General features: G+C 58.8%; 3 protein-coding genes across 3 annotated transcripts; all 3 read right to left on the bottom strand.

Moving 5' to 3' along the window:
• Positions 1-2464: 2464 nt before the first annotated feature.
• Positions 2465-5207, bottom strand: C1QB (complement C1q B chain). The gene is made up of 4 exons (XM_048326014.1): positions 5159-5207; positions 4776-4969; positions 3470-3629; positions 2465-3168 (listed from the first exon to the last, which is right to left on the bottom strand). Exons 1-4 carry the CDS (start codon positions 5205-5207, stop codon positions 2600-2602), a joined length of 972 nt encoding a protein of 323 aa, XP_048181971.1. The 3' UTR covers positions 2465-2599.
• A 621-nt stretch (positions 5208-5828) lies between these two features.
• LOC125337140 (complement C1q subcomponent subunit C-like) lies at positions 5829-7973 on the bottom strand. The gene is made up of 3 exons (XM_048326491.1): positions 7867-7973; positions 7015-7204; positions 5829-6797 (listed from the first exon to the last, which is right to left on the bottom strand). Exons 2-3 carry the CDS (start codon positions 7193-7195, stop codon positions 6241-6243), a joined length of 738 nt encoding a protein of 245 aa, XP_048182448.1. The 5' UTR covers positions 7196-7204; positions 7867-7973; the 3' UTR covers positions 5829-6240.
• Positions 7974-9068: 1095 nt separating this feature from the next.
• Positions 9069-11218, bottom strand: C1QA (complement C1q A chain). Its single transcript, XM_048326492.1, has 4 exons — positions 11097-11218; positions 10539-10560; positions 10156-10326; positions 9069-10041 (listed from the first exon to the last, which is right to left on the bottom strand). Exons 1-4 carry the CDS (start codon positions 11184-11186, stop codon positions 9473-9475), a joined length of 852 nt encoding a protein of 283 aa, XP_048182449.1. The 5' UTR covers positions 11187-11218; the 3' UTR covers positions 9069-9472.
• Positions 11219-11868: the final 650 nt, after the last annotated feature.

Genomic DNA, 11868 nt, shown 5'->3' with positions numbered 1-11868 from the left:
TGCCAGCACAGCACCCAACCACCCAGGTGCTTTGATTTTCCCCAGCGTGGCCCTGAGCAGCACAGGGGTCTGGCAGAGGGACTGATTGCTGCGCACAGGAGGAAGCAGTTCCAGCTCCTGTGCATGGTCCCACGGGAAGGGACATTTTGGCTCTGGCCTCAGTGAGTGCTGTAACAGCTTGAGAGGAGGGGGCCCCTGCAGCTGAGGGGGTGCAGGCTGGGGCTTTGGGGCTTCCTACAGGGTCAGGAACGTGCTGCCCACCCCGAGCTGCCTGGGAAGAACTGAAGGGTCGTCTTGCATGGACCAACACCAGCCCCAGCACCTTCTGGGCCCCTTTCCTCATCCATTTTGGATACCCAAGCGGGTGTGCTTAGTGGCAGCTGAGGGGGAGCAGGCAGCTGCCATCCCACGGAGCCACCACCAGAGATGGCATTGCTGGGTGCTGGCTGAGACTCGTGGCCTGAAACGATGCCCTCTGCACCTCTGGGCAACAATTCCCTCTTCTCTTTTAGGCAGCAGTGCCTTCTGCACCTCTGCACCTGTAGGTGGCGATTCCCTCTGCGTCTTTGGGAAGCAATTCCCTCTGCACCTCTGTTTCCCAGCTGTGTAAGCACTGTGAGCTGCACTTACAATCCCTGGTACCTGCACTGCCCTCTGACTTTCCCCAGGCACAGCCAAGCCCCCAGAACCCCTTCGGCTCGTACTGGTGTTAGGTCAGACATCCATTTTAAAAATAACACCAGCTTTACACCTTTTCAAAAATCAAAAATTATTATATCCATTACCTGGAAAGGCAGAAAGCTTCCCCTTGGTGCCCAGCAACATCCCAGGTCCCTTCCTGTAGAGCTTTCTGCTGCCAGTGCCTCGCACATGGGGTTGTCCCGTGCCAGAAGAAGGACTTTGCATTTGTCTCCATCAAATATCAGTGGGCTTCCGCCAACTCATTTTCCAGCCCTTCAGAGCTCTTGGAATGGCAGCCCTGACCTCCAGTGTATCCCTGCTCCTTGGTACAGCGTCTCCTACCTGCTGAGGGTTCAGGAGGCTCAGCCAGTGTGTGTTACCAGCCCTGTTTTGCGGGTCAAACACCTGCTCTTTTCCTCCACCTGCCTTGCCCAACTCAGTTTTATTTGTGATGCTGCATGTCCAGCTGTGAAACACCGTGGGTTTGGTGGCTGCACTGTAAAGGCCATCCAGTGCTCCGGCAGCGGGGGAACTTCAGAATGCGACACCCAACGCCTCTGCTCAGTCCTTCCGAGAGCAGCAGAGGCTGGGGACACGGGCGGCTGCACCCCGGGGGACAGAAGCCACAGATTGTGCCGCACGAAGGATAAAGCTCCGAGGTGGTGAGGAGGAGGAGCAGCAGATAGAACCGGGCTAATCCTGCCCGCTGCCTCCTCCCAGACCTTGTGGGCACAGCTGAGCCCCTCGTGCTGCCCGGCGCCGGAGCTGCGCCCGCCCGGCCGGGGAGCGAGGCCGCTGCCGCTGCCAGGTGAGGGCTGAGCCAGTCTCCAGTGCCACCTGCCGGCAAAGCGCCCCGGACACTGTCCTGCGCTGGGGCACGGACACCTGAGCAGCCCGGAGCTGGGGGGCCTGGACGCACGAGCAAACCCGGAGAGCTCAGGGGTGATGCTCCGTAAAATTCTGTCCATATCACACTCACCTCCCCAAGACCTCTTATCATCATCCTTTCCATCCAGACCCTTTCAAATCCCAGATTGCCCGAAAAATTCCTGAATGCCCCATGTCCACCCCCACGGGCTGGGCTGGGGGCTGCAGGCAACCCACCCACGTGGGTGCAATGCTGGGTTGTCACCTGCCCCGGGGCCAGGGGTGTCCTTGGGCTCCTCAGCTTTAATTCTTCTGGACATCCCTGGGTCCACAGCTCTGCCATTGATCAGGAGCAGTCTGGGAGGGCTCGGCTGTGCTCTGGGACGTGTCGGTTCTGTGCTGGGGTTTGGAGGCTGTAATGGGGGTGTCCTCCACACCCCATCATGGCATCCGGTTGCCCACGCTCACCCGCCCCACCTTGTCACAAGCTTTGACAATCTTCTGTGGGTATTTCTGTCACCACCACCCCAAAAAAATGTCCAAGAGAGGTTTGTGTCCCCAGACCCTGCCACTGTCAGGACTCTCCAGTACAGCACCATCTCCAGCATCTCCCCACACACCACCAGTACCCAGTGGCCCACATTTTCCCACTATGTCATGTGTCCTGCCCCCTGCTAAAGGCTGAGCTGCTTCTCCATGCTTTCCTAACCCTGGGCTGGGACCCTTTGGGTGGCTCTGGAGGGAGATCCTCGGCCTGGTCTGCAGCAGGAACTGCATGGCTTGTCTGGCTCTGCTCACCAGCAATGACATGCTAATAATCCTGGGCTGCATCCAAGGGGGCAAGAACCAGTGCCCTGGGTATGTGAACATTATTTGGGAGGAAAAAGGTAAATCCAAGACAGAAAGAGACCAATAGTGCGAAGAGCTGTCATTTATTGTGCAAGAATGGCAGCAATGTGCTTCGAGCACCAGTTTGGAAGCAAAGAGTTTCCAGGGGAGTCCTCAGCTCTGCAGGGTCTGCAGAGGTGGGCTGCAGACACAGCTCAGTGGGCTAAGCCTCCGGGAAGATGAGGAAGCCAGAGAAGATGCTGTCGGACCCTTCCAGCCCCACCAGGGAGTTCTTCTCTGTTGGCTCCAGCCAGACAGACTCGTTCATGGCCATCTTGAGGACCACACCACCCGTGGTCACCTGGAAACTGCTGTGCACGAAGTCACAGAAGGTCACCACCTTGTCACCCCTGCTGCCACCCCGGCCCTTTTTGATGTTGAGGCACAGGTTGCCCCGGGAGGTGACATGGTAGGTGAAGTAGTAGATGCCGGGCACACTGCAGGTGAAGCGGCCGTAGCGGTTCTCGTAGTGCCCGTTCTCGTTGGTGATGATGCGGTCGAAGCGGACGGGCTGCTCCCGGCGGGGGTAGGAGCTGATGCTCCTGGCAGCGGAGAACGCAGACTTGAAGGTGACCTTGTAGTCACCAGGCTCCCCCATGGGGCCAGGCGCTCCCCTGCTACCTGGTAAGCCAGTTTGACCTGGGGGGCCCATGGGACCGAACTTCCCAGGATGCCCCGGTGGTCCCCGGTCTCCCTTTTCCCCTCTCTCTGCTCCACCCTGGCCAGGAGGTCCTAGGAAGGAGAAGGAAGAGTTGTTGTGGTCACAGCCAAGCCCCACTTGTCTGCAGAGGGACCACAGGCAAGGAAACCTGTGCTGGGTGTGGGTCAGTGGACACCCCTGCTGAACAGGTGTGACAGACCTTGCTGTCATCCCCCTCCTTCCCCAGGTTCCTTGGGATGCTCCTTCACCCCCACCTGACCTCAAAGAACGGGTGCAAATGGGTTGCTTTCCCAGGACCATGTGCCTGGCACTCTTTCCCTGCTCTTGGCATTCACAAGACAATGTTTTACCCACCTGCAGCCTCTTCCTTACCTTGCTCACCCTTTGGGCCATTCTCCCCATCCCTGCCATCGCTTCCAGGCTGTCCTGGCAATCCTGGAATGCCTGGGACGGTGCCGTAGGTCCTGCAGAGCGTGGCACTGGCAAGCTGCCCTCCAGCCAGGCAGATCAGCATGGCCCACATGGTCCACATCTGTGGGAGCACGGAATGGTGTCGGGGGGCTTTCCTGGGTGGTGGGAGGGCTGGGGAAGGCACTCTGTGCTGCTCTGAAAGATGGTGACTGCAAGCATGTCTGGGTAGTACCATCAGGGAGGGAAAACAAAGGACCAGAACCCTTGGGCAAGGCAGGGCTTGTCAGTGTCTCGTCACTCTTAAATGCCCAGTTTACAAGTGCCCACAGCTTCAGCCATGTGAGTATTTGGGGTGGGTTATCTCAGAGATCTGATATCCAGCGTGGCCGTGCTGCTCCCCTGGGGGAGAAATTCCCCATCCCATCTCAGGACCACACTTGCACGGTAAAATCTTTCCCCCACCAGAGCAGCTTTGTCATCTGCAAGGGAATGGCTCTTGCCTTCCACCAGCATGTCTGAGGGACAGCACTAGTCCTTAAAAATGGCAATGAGCCCCCAAACCTCCCTCCTCCATCCCACAGGCTCCCCCTGTGTCCTGTCCCACAGCTGCTCCATCCCAGAGGCATTTCTGTATCTAACAAGCCTTACTGGGACAGTCATCTGGGCTTCCATCCCTGGGGACTCACCTTCTTCCTGCCCTCCCTGCCCAACTCCTTCCCCCAGATCCTTGTGTGGGTACATGTGGACAAGCACTGGGCATTTGGGGGCTGTATCTGGACGTCACATCACCCAGCCACAACTCCCCCACCTCAGGTGGATTTTCCCAGCTCTGAAGCCCTGGTGCCAGCAGGACAAAAGGTTGGTGAGTTGGATCCTCCAGCCACAGCTGCTCTGATTTGGGTGCAGCAGGTATAAGGACAGATCCACAGGCTCCCAGCCCAGGGCCATCGGAAGACAAGAGCTCCTCAGAGCAGGAGAGCACCCCCAGGGCACCTTTCAGACTGATGCACCTTTCAGTCCCTGATCACCCTTCTGGAACTCTGCCATCTCTACTTCTATGCTTTCCTTCTTCCAGGTGTAGCAGGAGGGGTCAGGGTCCCATCAGGTACCTCCACCACCCCCAGCCCAGCACCTCCACCCCCTGTTTCTCTTCTGCCCCAGGCCACAGGGAAATGCCAGCAATGCAGGTGACTGTCACCCTGCCGGAGCTGGATTCCCCACGTGCTCCTGCCTGCGGGGGGAAGCTTGGGCTCAGTCTTGCTCTTACCTTGGGCTCCTTGTTGCTCGGGTGGGGAGATGGAGCAGGACACACCAGCGTCTTGCTCGGAAATGCCCGCGAGGAGAAGCAGAAGTTTTCTGCAAGGGTTATTGTGAAAGGATCTGGGACACATCCCCTTTTTATCTTTAGCTCCTGCCCTTTTTCTGTGGTGGTTTCATATCCTCCATGGATGCTGTTGTCAGCTGAGCAGAACAAGCCATCCCCAAATAGCACCCCGAGCCCCTCCAGCCACGGCTCTGCCCTGCAGGGTCCTGCTCAGGGGTGCTTGCTATGGGGAATGCTGTTGGGAGCTCCAGACGAGTTTGGGGTAACCCACCAGGGCTGCAGAATTGTGCATGCACTCAGCCAGCACCCCTCAGGCTGCTCCACACGCTTCCAGCTCTGCAGGCCCAGGGGCTGCTGCAGGGTCTCAGCATCCATCACCTCGAGTCCCTGCTCCTGACTCTCCTGAATGGGAAATGATTTTACCCTGTGGGAAAAGCATTCCCAGTCCTGCTCTGGCTACTGCCTTGTGGAGGCGAAGCACAGGATGTTCAGAGAGGTGACCTCCTGTTCCACCCTGCAGTGTGTGACACCAGGAGAAATCCCTGTTGGGTTTTGGTGGGTTCTGCAGCCTCCACAACCATGAGCTTCTTTGGTCTGGCTCAGGAAGGCCAGAGTGCTTTCCCTGCCCCATCCTGGTAAGAACCCCGGGGACATCCCAGCCATGGTGCTGGGGTTTCCTTTGCAGTCTGTGCCCCCGTGGAGCTGGATTGCTTTGGAGGGAAGGGGAGTATCAGGGCCCTGCTTGGAGGAGTCTTGGTGCCCTCCTGGTAGGGGTGGTGTGGGGGCACAGGGACCATCCAGTTCCTGCAGCAGCCAGGGATCCCACCCCCCGTGCAAAGCCGGCTGTGGGTGGGGTGTGATGGTCTCTGATGCTGAGCACGGCCCAGCCGGTGAGGCTCAGGGACACGCTGATGCCACGCAGAAGGCCAGATGTCACATGCACGTGTGCACACCACAGAGAGGTAGGACATGGAGGAAACAACACACTGCACCAGGTGCACTGGGGAAGGTTTTATTGACACTTTCCACAGCCAGGTCATGGCAAAGGGGTTGCTGCAGCCTGTGCCAGGACACCTGGCTGAACCTGGGGCAGCCCAGGTGGGGAGGGGAGAAACACAGAGAGACCTCTGAGGTAATGTGGGATTATCAGGGGGGATGCACGTGGCAGTGCCAGCAGGACCAGGAGCTCGGCACCATCACTCTGGGCGCAGATGCATCCAGATGTGCCTGTTCCCCTTGTGCAGCAGCTACCAGTGCTCAGCCCCCAGACCTGGGGGGGGGGTCTGGCTGCTGGCATTGACCCCCTCCCTGCAGAGAAACTGGGAGCATCAGGAAGAGCCCAGCAGTGAGCAGTGTGTTCAGGGCAGGTAGAAGCAGTCGGGGTGCTGGGGTGGGCTCTGCTGATCCTCTAGTCCGGGAAGAGCAGGAACCCTGAGAAGATGCTGTCGGAGTTGGCGATGCCCACCATGCCGTTGTAGTCATTCACTCCCAGCCAGACCTCGTCCGCAGCAGCCAGGTGGAGCAGCGTCCCCCCCGAGCTGACCTGCATGGTGTTGGTCTTGTGGTCGCAGAAGCTGGCCATCCTCCTCTGGTTCTTGTGCAGGATGACGCAGAGGTTGGCTGTGTGGGAGCTGTGGAAGACGAAGTAGTAGACCCCAGGGAGCCTGCAGGTGAACTTGCCCGTGGTGGTGTCGTAGTCATGGTTGGTGTTGGTGATGACGGTGTTGAAAACCACGGGGACGTTCTTCAAGGGGTACTGGCTGGTCTGCCTCGTCACTGAGAACGCTGACTGGTGCTTCTGCTTGGAGCTGCCTGGCATTCCCGGGGGCCCGGCTATGCCCACAGTCCCAGGGATTCCCCTTGGACCAGGGGCCCCAGGGGGGCCAGGCTTGCCTGGAGGTCCAGGGAAGCCTGGTTCCCCTTTCATGCCCTTGGGCCCTAGCTGTGTAGAAGAAGCTGAGATACCTGTGGGGTGGTGAGGGGTGAAAAGGAGTCAGTGTCAATGGCAGGGTGTGGGGAGAGGCTTCTCTAGCCCCTTCCCTTGGGCAGGAGAGTGCTGTTGCCTCTCTCCACCTGACCACAGAGGATGCTCTCCACAGCCTGCAAACCAAGGCAGACCAGCCATGGAGGACTCAGTGTCCCCCTGCAACAGCCCGTGTGGTTTCCCTTCTTGCTCACTCACCTGGCTCCCCTTTGGCTCCCTTCAGCCCATCCCGGCCATCCCTGCCTGGCACACCCGGCATGCCTGGCAGTCCTGGAGCTCCATAGCAGCTGTGAGGGTCTTTTGCAGTCACAGCAGAGCCCAGATTCAGGAGGAGGAGGGTGAGAGCCAGACAGAGCTGCTCCCAGAATCTCTTCTCCATTTTGGTGTTCTGTAGCACAGAAAGAAAAAGAAAGTTCTGGAGTGAGGGGCCAGGGCAGGGCGGTTTCCAGGACATGAGGAAAAGGAGACTGGATGCAGCAGGAACACCTGGCTGCCATGGGTGTGTCCTCAATGTCCCACCCATTCCCACTGCAGGGCAGTGGGGAGGTGGATATGTGGAGATGGGCCCAGGGCTCATCTCCAACCCCCGGGCAGCCCCTGATGGCACAGGGTGGTTGCACTTTCAGTCTGGATGGAGCCATGAGGTCTGTGGTACCCATGGCCAGCCCCAAGCCCATGGTCAGCCCCAAGCCCTCCGAGTCCAGTGTCCCCAAACCCTGGCGATGCACACGCCACTGCAGACCGTCACCCCGCGCTGCGCCGAGGCTGGAGCTCCCGGCACACAGCTAATCTCCCTCCTCCTCCAGCAGCAGCCTGACTGTCCTGGCTCTGGCCATCAGGAGCAGCCCTTCCATCAGCTGGTGCGTTCTGTCTCCATAACATGGAGCCTGTGTGCAGCCTGACGGTGCCTCTGTCTCCTTCCTCTCCTCCTCCTCCTCCTCCTCCTCTCCCATCCACGTCCTCCTACCACTCTCCCCCTCTCCAGCACTGTGTCATGCTGCTGGACCCCCAGTCCCACCCCTGAGACACAGGCCGTGCAGCACCTCTTACCTCTGCTGGGGACCAGGGCAGGGAATCCGTGCTGCTGGTCCCTCTGGCTGCGTGGTCACTGCCAGCACAGCGCGGTGGGGCGGCTCCCTGACACCCTCGCAGAGGAAGTCACAGAGTTAGGAAAGGGCAAAGGGCCCTTGGGAACACAGAACCCCCAGCTGTTCCCACCCAAATTTCACATCCTCCTGCCCGATGGTTTCTGCTGAGCCAGCGCTTTCTTGGCTGTCCAGCGAAACCTGTACTGGTGCCACTGCAACCGGAAGGGCTGGAAGGAGAGAGGTGGGACACAGCTCAAAGAGATGCAGCACAACCCCCCAAGCCACTGCAGGGAATAGCCCCTCCAAATCCCCTGCTTTGCCTCTAACTTCCCTTGTTTCTGAGCAGAAGGGCAGCTTGGGAGCAGAGCCTCAGGCCAGCTCCAGCGGGATGGAGATGTCTGTGGCACGGATGGGCTGCTGCAAGGTCACTGCCTGGCTCTGATGGAAGATGCTGCACCCCTAAATGGGACTGGAGAATGTTTCCCCTTGAGAGGTTCTGATCTGCACCTTTCCCCATGCCCCACCAGCTCTGCTGGGTGCTGGACTCGGTGAGGCCCCGAGGTCCCTCACTGGGGTGTTGCTCCTCACAGGTGACCAAGCCTCCTCCTCGGTGCTCCAGGAACGGGGATATTTGAGTGCCCAGCGTTTGTGGAGCAGCTCCCCTGAGGAGCAGTCCCAGGGTATGGCATCTGATGTTTCCTGACCAGCCCAGCCTGCTGTACCTCCCTCTCATGTCACCCCAACAGCTCACAGCTGGTGGAACCTCACAGCTCCACCACCATCATGCCACAACCCCATCAGTGCCCCAATGTCCCTGTCCCTCCTTGCTGTAATGCCAGAGGACCACAGCTGCCTTTTGTCTTCTCGGGAGAGTTTGGGTGCCAGCACGGGACCATGTGGGTGAGGTGCAGCATCTGCTGCCTGTGTTTTCCCCTGTAGGACAGCTGCCCTGGGCTCGGCAGAGAAGGACACACATAGCCCTGTCCCAGAGGTCTCTTATTCCTCCCTGGAAGTGTCAGCTCTGATTGGACACTCCATTCCCTCCTGTCCTTCTGCCTTTGAAGGACAAGCTGGAATCATTTCTCTCCCTGGGAAGCTTGGGAAGGGGTCCAGGATATTGATGGTTTGGGGAAAATGCATGAGTAGAAAAGAAAACCCAAGTAGCAGTGGTAGAAGAAGCGTTTATTTATACTGATGGGGAGGATGTGACAGGACGTGTCCCGGTGCCAGGAAGGCTTTTGCAGTGGTTAGTGGGGCAGAAGCAGTGGCAGGCAGTGATTTTCCCACTCAGGATCAAAGACCCACAGCTGATGACAGCTGGGAGTGGAGCTTGAGTGCCCAGGAGGAGAAAGGGATGAGAGTCCACAGCCTCCAGGACAGTGCAGGCAGGCTCAGCGTGGTGGTGACTGCTGCAGTGGTGACCCACAGCTTGGCCAGTTGTGACATTGGCGGAAGCACAGGACACATCAATTTGGGACCATCCCCATGTGCTGTGGCACTAAAGCATCCCACACACCCACAGGGGAGCAGCCAGGCAGGCAGACACCCCACAATGCTGTGGGAGTCCCTCAGGCTGTCTCTGGGGACACCAGGAACCCGCTGAAGACGCTGTCGGCCTCAGAGCCGCTGTAAATGGAGCTGCCCCGGGCAGGGTCGGTGGTCAGGGACACCTGGTCACCCGCGGCCAGGCTGAGCACGCTGCTGCCCGAGTTCACCTGCAGGATGCCGTGGCTATTGTTGTCGCAGAAGCTGACCACGCGCAGCCTGTTCTTGGTGATGCTCAGACACAGGTCACCGCTGGACACCACCTGGTAGGCGAAGTAGTAGAGCCCGGGAATGCTGCAGGTGAACTTCCCGGTCTGGGGACTGTAGGAGTTCTCCTGGTTGGTGATGATCCTGTCAAACACCACTGTCGTGCCTGCGCGCGGGGGTGACAACCTGGAGGCGGAGAAGGCAGGACGCGGGTGCTCCAAAATATCACCAGCTATCCCTTTTTGTCCCGGCATCCCTGGCAGCCCTGTCATTCCACTAGGGCCGGGTGGGCCAGGTATGCCAACCATGCCTGGGAGGCCAGGAGGCCCTGGTTCGCCTGCATCCCCTTTGGGTCCCTTGATGCCTGTGCTTGACGCTGGTCTCCCTGGGGACAAGTGGGGAGGAGATGGAGTTCATGCACATCTGGCATCTCCTGAGCTGCTCCCACAGCCCAGGATGCTCCTGTAAGAGGCTCTCAGGCCCCCCCCCTTCCTCTTACCTGGCTCTCCCACATCACCCTTCTGCCCTGGCCTCCCATCACGGCCAGGGGCTCCAGGGAAGCCATTCTTGCCATCCGGTGCCTTACACACTCCATCCTCCAGCAGGGCCATGCCCAGCACTGCTGCCAGGGTGCTGGCTGCCAGCAAGAATCCGGGTTGCATCCTGCCTCCTGCAGCACAGGGATGAATTGGGGATGGAGGCAAACACACAGATGAACCTTAGTCACAGATATGCAGGTGCCCTCATCAGATGCATGCACAGATCTACTGCATTGTCCAGTATGGGTAAGCAGACACCTCATGCAGTGGTGGAAATAACTTCCTGGAAGGGTTTTGAGACTGTTTCCTCATGTGATCTGAAATCACTGATGTCGCTGAAAACCTCTGACATGCCCATGGCAGAGCTGTGGGATTGAAAAGCCCAGGATGTGGAGCATGACACAAACCCTTTGCTACATGTCCTGGGCATGGGTGGGGGCACCTGATATGCCTGTAGAGGAAGTTTATTCCAGTCTTGGGGCAGAAGCACTGCTGTGGGGGGCAGTGGTCCCATGGGATAGAGAGCACAAGGGAGGAAAGGATGCAAAGACACACGACAGGGATAAACAGGAAAGGGCAAAACAGCAAATGGGATCTGAACCTCCAACACGCAGAGCTGGGAGAGAGGACACCGACCTATCCCGGAACCTGAGGTTCTCAGCCTGGTACAAGCCTGCAGAGCCCAGTGATGTCCACAACCACACAGAGCAAGGACAGATTACTGCAGCTCCCTCTCTTCTCCCCTGCCATCATCTTCTCCCTGTTTTCCTACTTTGAACCCTTGTGGAGGGGGCAGTGAAGAAAGAAGGAGGACAGGGAGCAAGGACTGGAAAGTGGTGGCAGGAGAGGAGAGTGTCCCCAGCTGTTAGTGGCGACTTACCTCGGTGCAGGGGCTGAAGACAGAGCAGTGTGAGCAGCAGCTCGGTTTGCTGGAAGCTCTTCTCTGGGAGTAGGGAGGAAGAGAAGAGGGGTGGGAAGGATGAACTTGCATGCGCTGTGATTTGCCTGGTTGGAGAAGGGATGTAATGCGTTTCACTTTCTCTCTACAGGAAAGAAACTTGTTCCCCTTTCCACGCCTGACTCTGGCTTTACTGGAAACAGCCTGGTCAGCAAGAGTGCAGGACTGCTGGGTGCCCAGCCTGGCCCAGCAGCACAGTCCCCACAGCTGGTGGTGACTGGGCACAAAGCAACACGACTTCAGGACACCCACAGGCTGCTGAGATGGCAGGAGGGGACAGGGGTGGGAGCACCAGGTGTCACAGCCACCCAAGGGATACTTGGGGCAGCCCAGGGATCACCCTTGGAGGTTTCTGCTCTGCGTGATGGGTGGTGTGTGTCTGTCACTGGTACCCAGCTTTGTCATGGTGCTGCTGGGTGCTGACCCCTCCAGGTGCCCACCTTGGCACTGCACTCTGATGGAGCAGGGTCCAGCAAAGGGATCATCAGTGCCTGTGTGGTTCAGCTGGGCCTTGATTATTTAGGTTGGATATCAGGGAAAAGTTCTTCCTCCAGAGGGTGCTGGGCACTGCCCAGGCTCCCCAGGGAATGGGCACAGCCCCGAGGCTGCCAGAGCTCCAGGAGTGTTTGGACAATGCTCTGAGGCACAGGATGGGACTGCTGGGGTGTCTGTGCAGGGCCAGGAGTGGGACGGATGATCCCTGGGGGTTTCTTCC

This window comes from Corvus hawaiiensis, chromosome 22 (assembly GCF_020740725.1).
Source record: "Corvus hawaiiensis isolate bCorHaw1 chromosome 22, bCorHaw1.pri.cur, whole genome shotgun sequence".
Lineage (NCBI taxonomy): Eukaryota > Metazoa > Chordata > Aves > Passeriformes > Corvidae > Corvus > Corvus hawaiiensis.
This window is presented reverse-complemented; position numbering and strand designations above follow the sequence as displayed.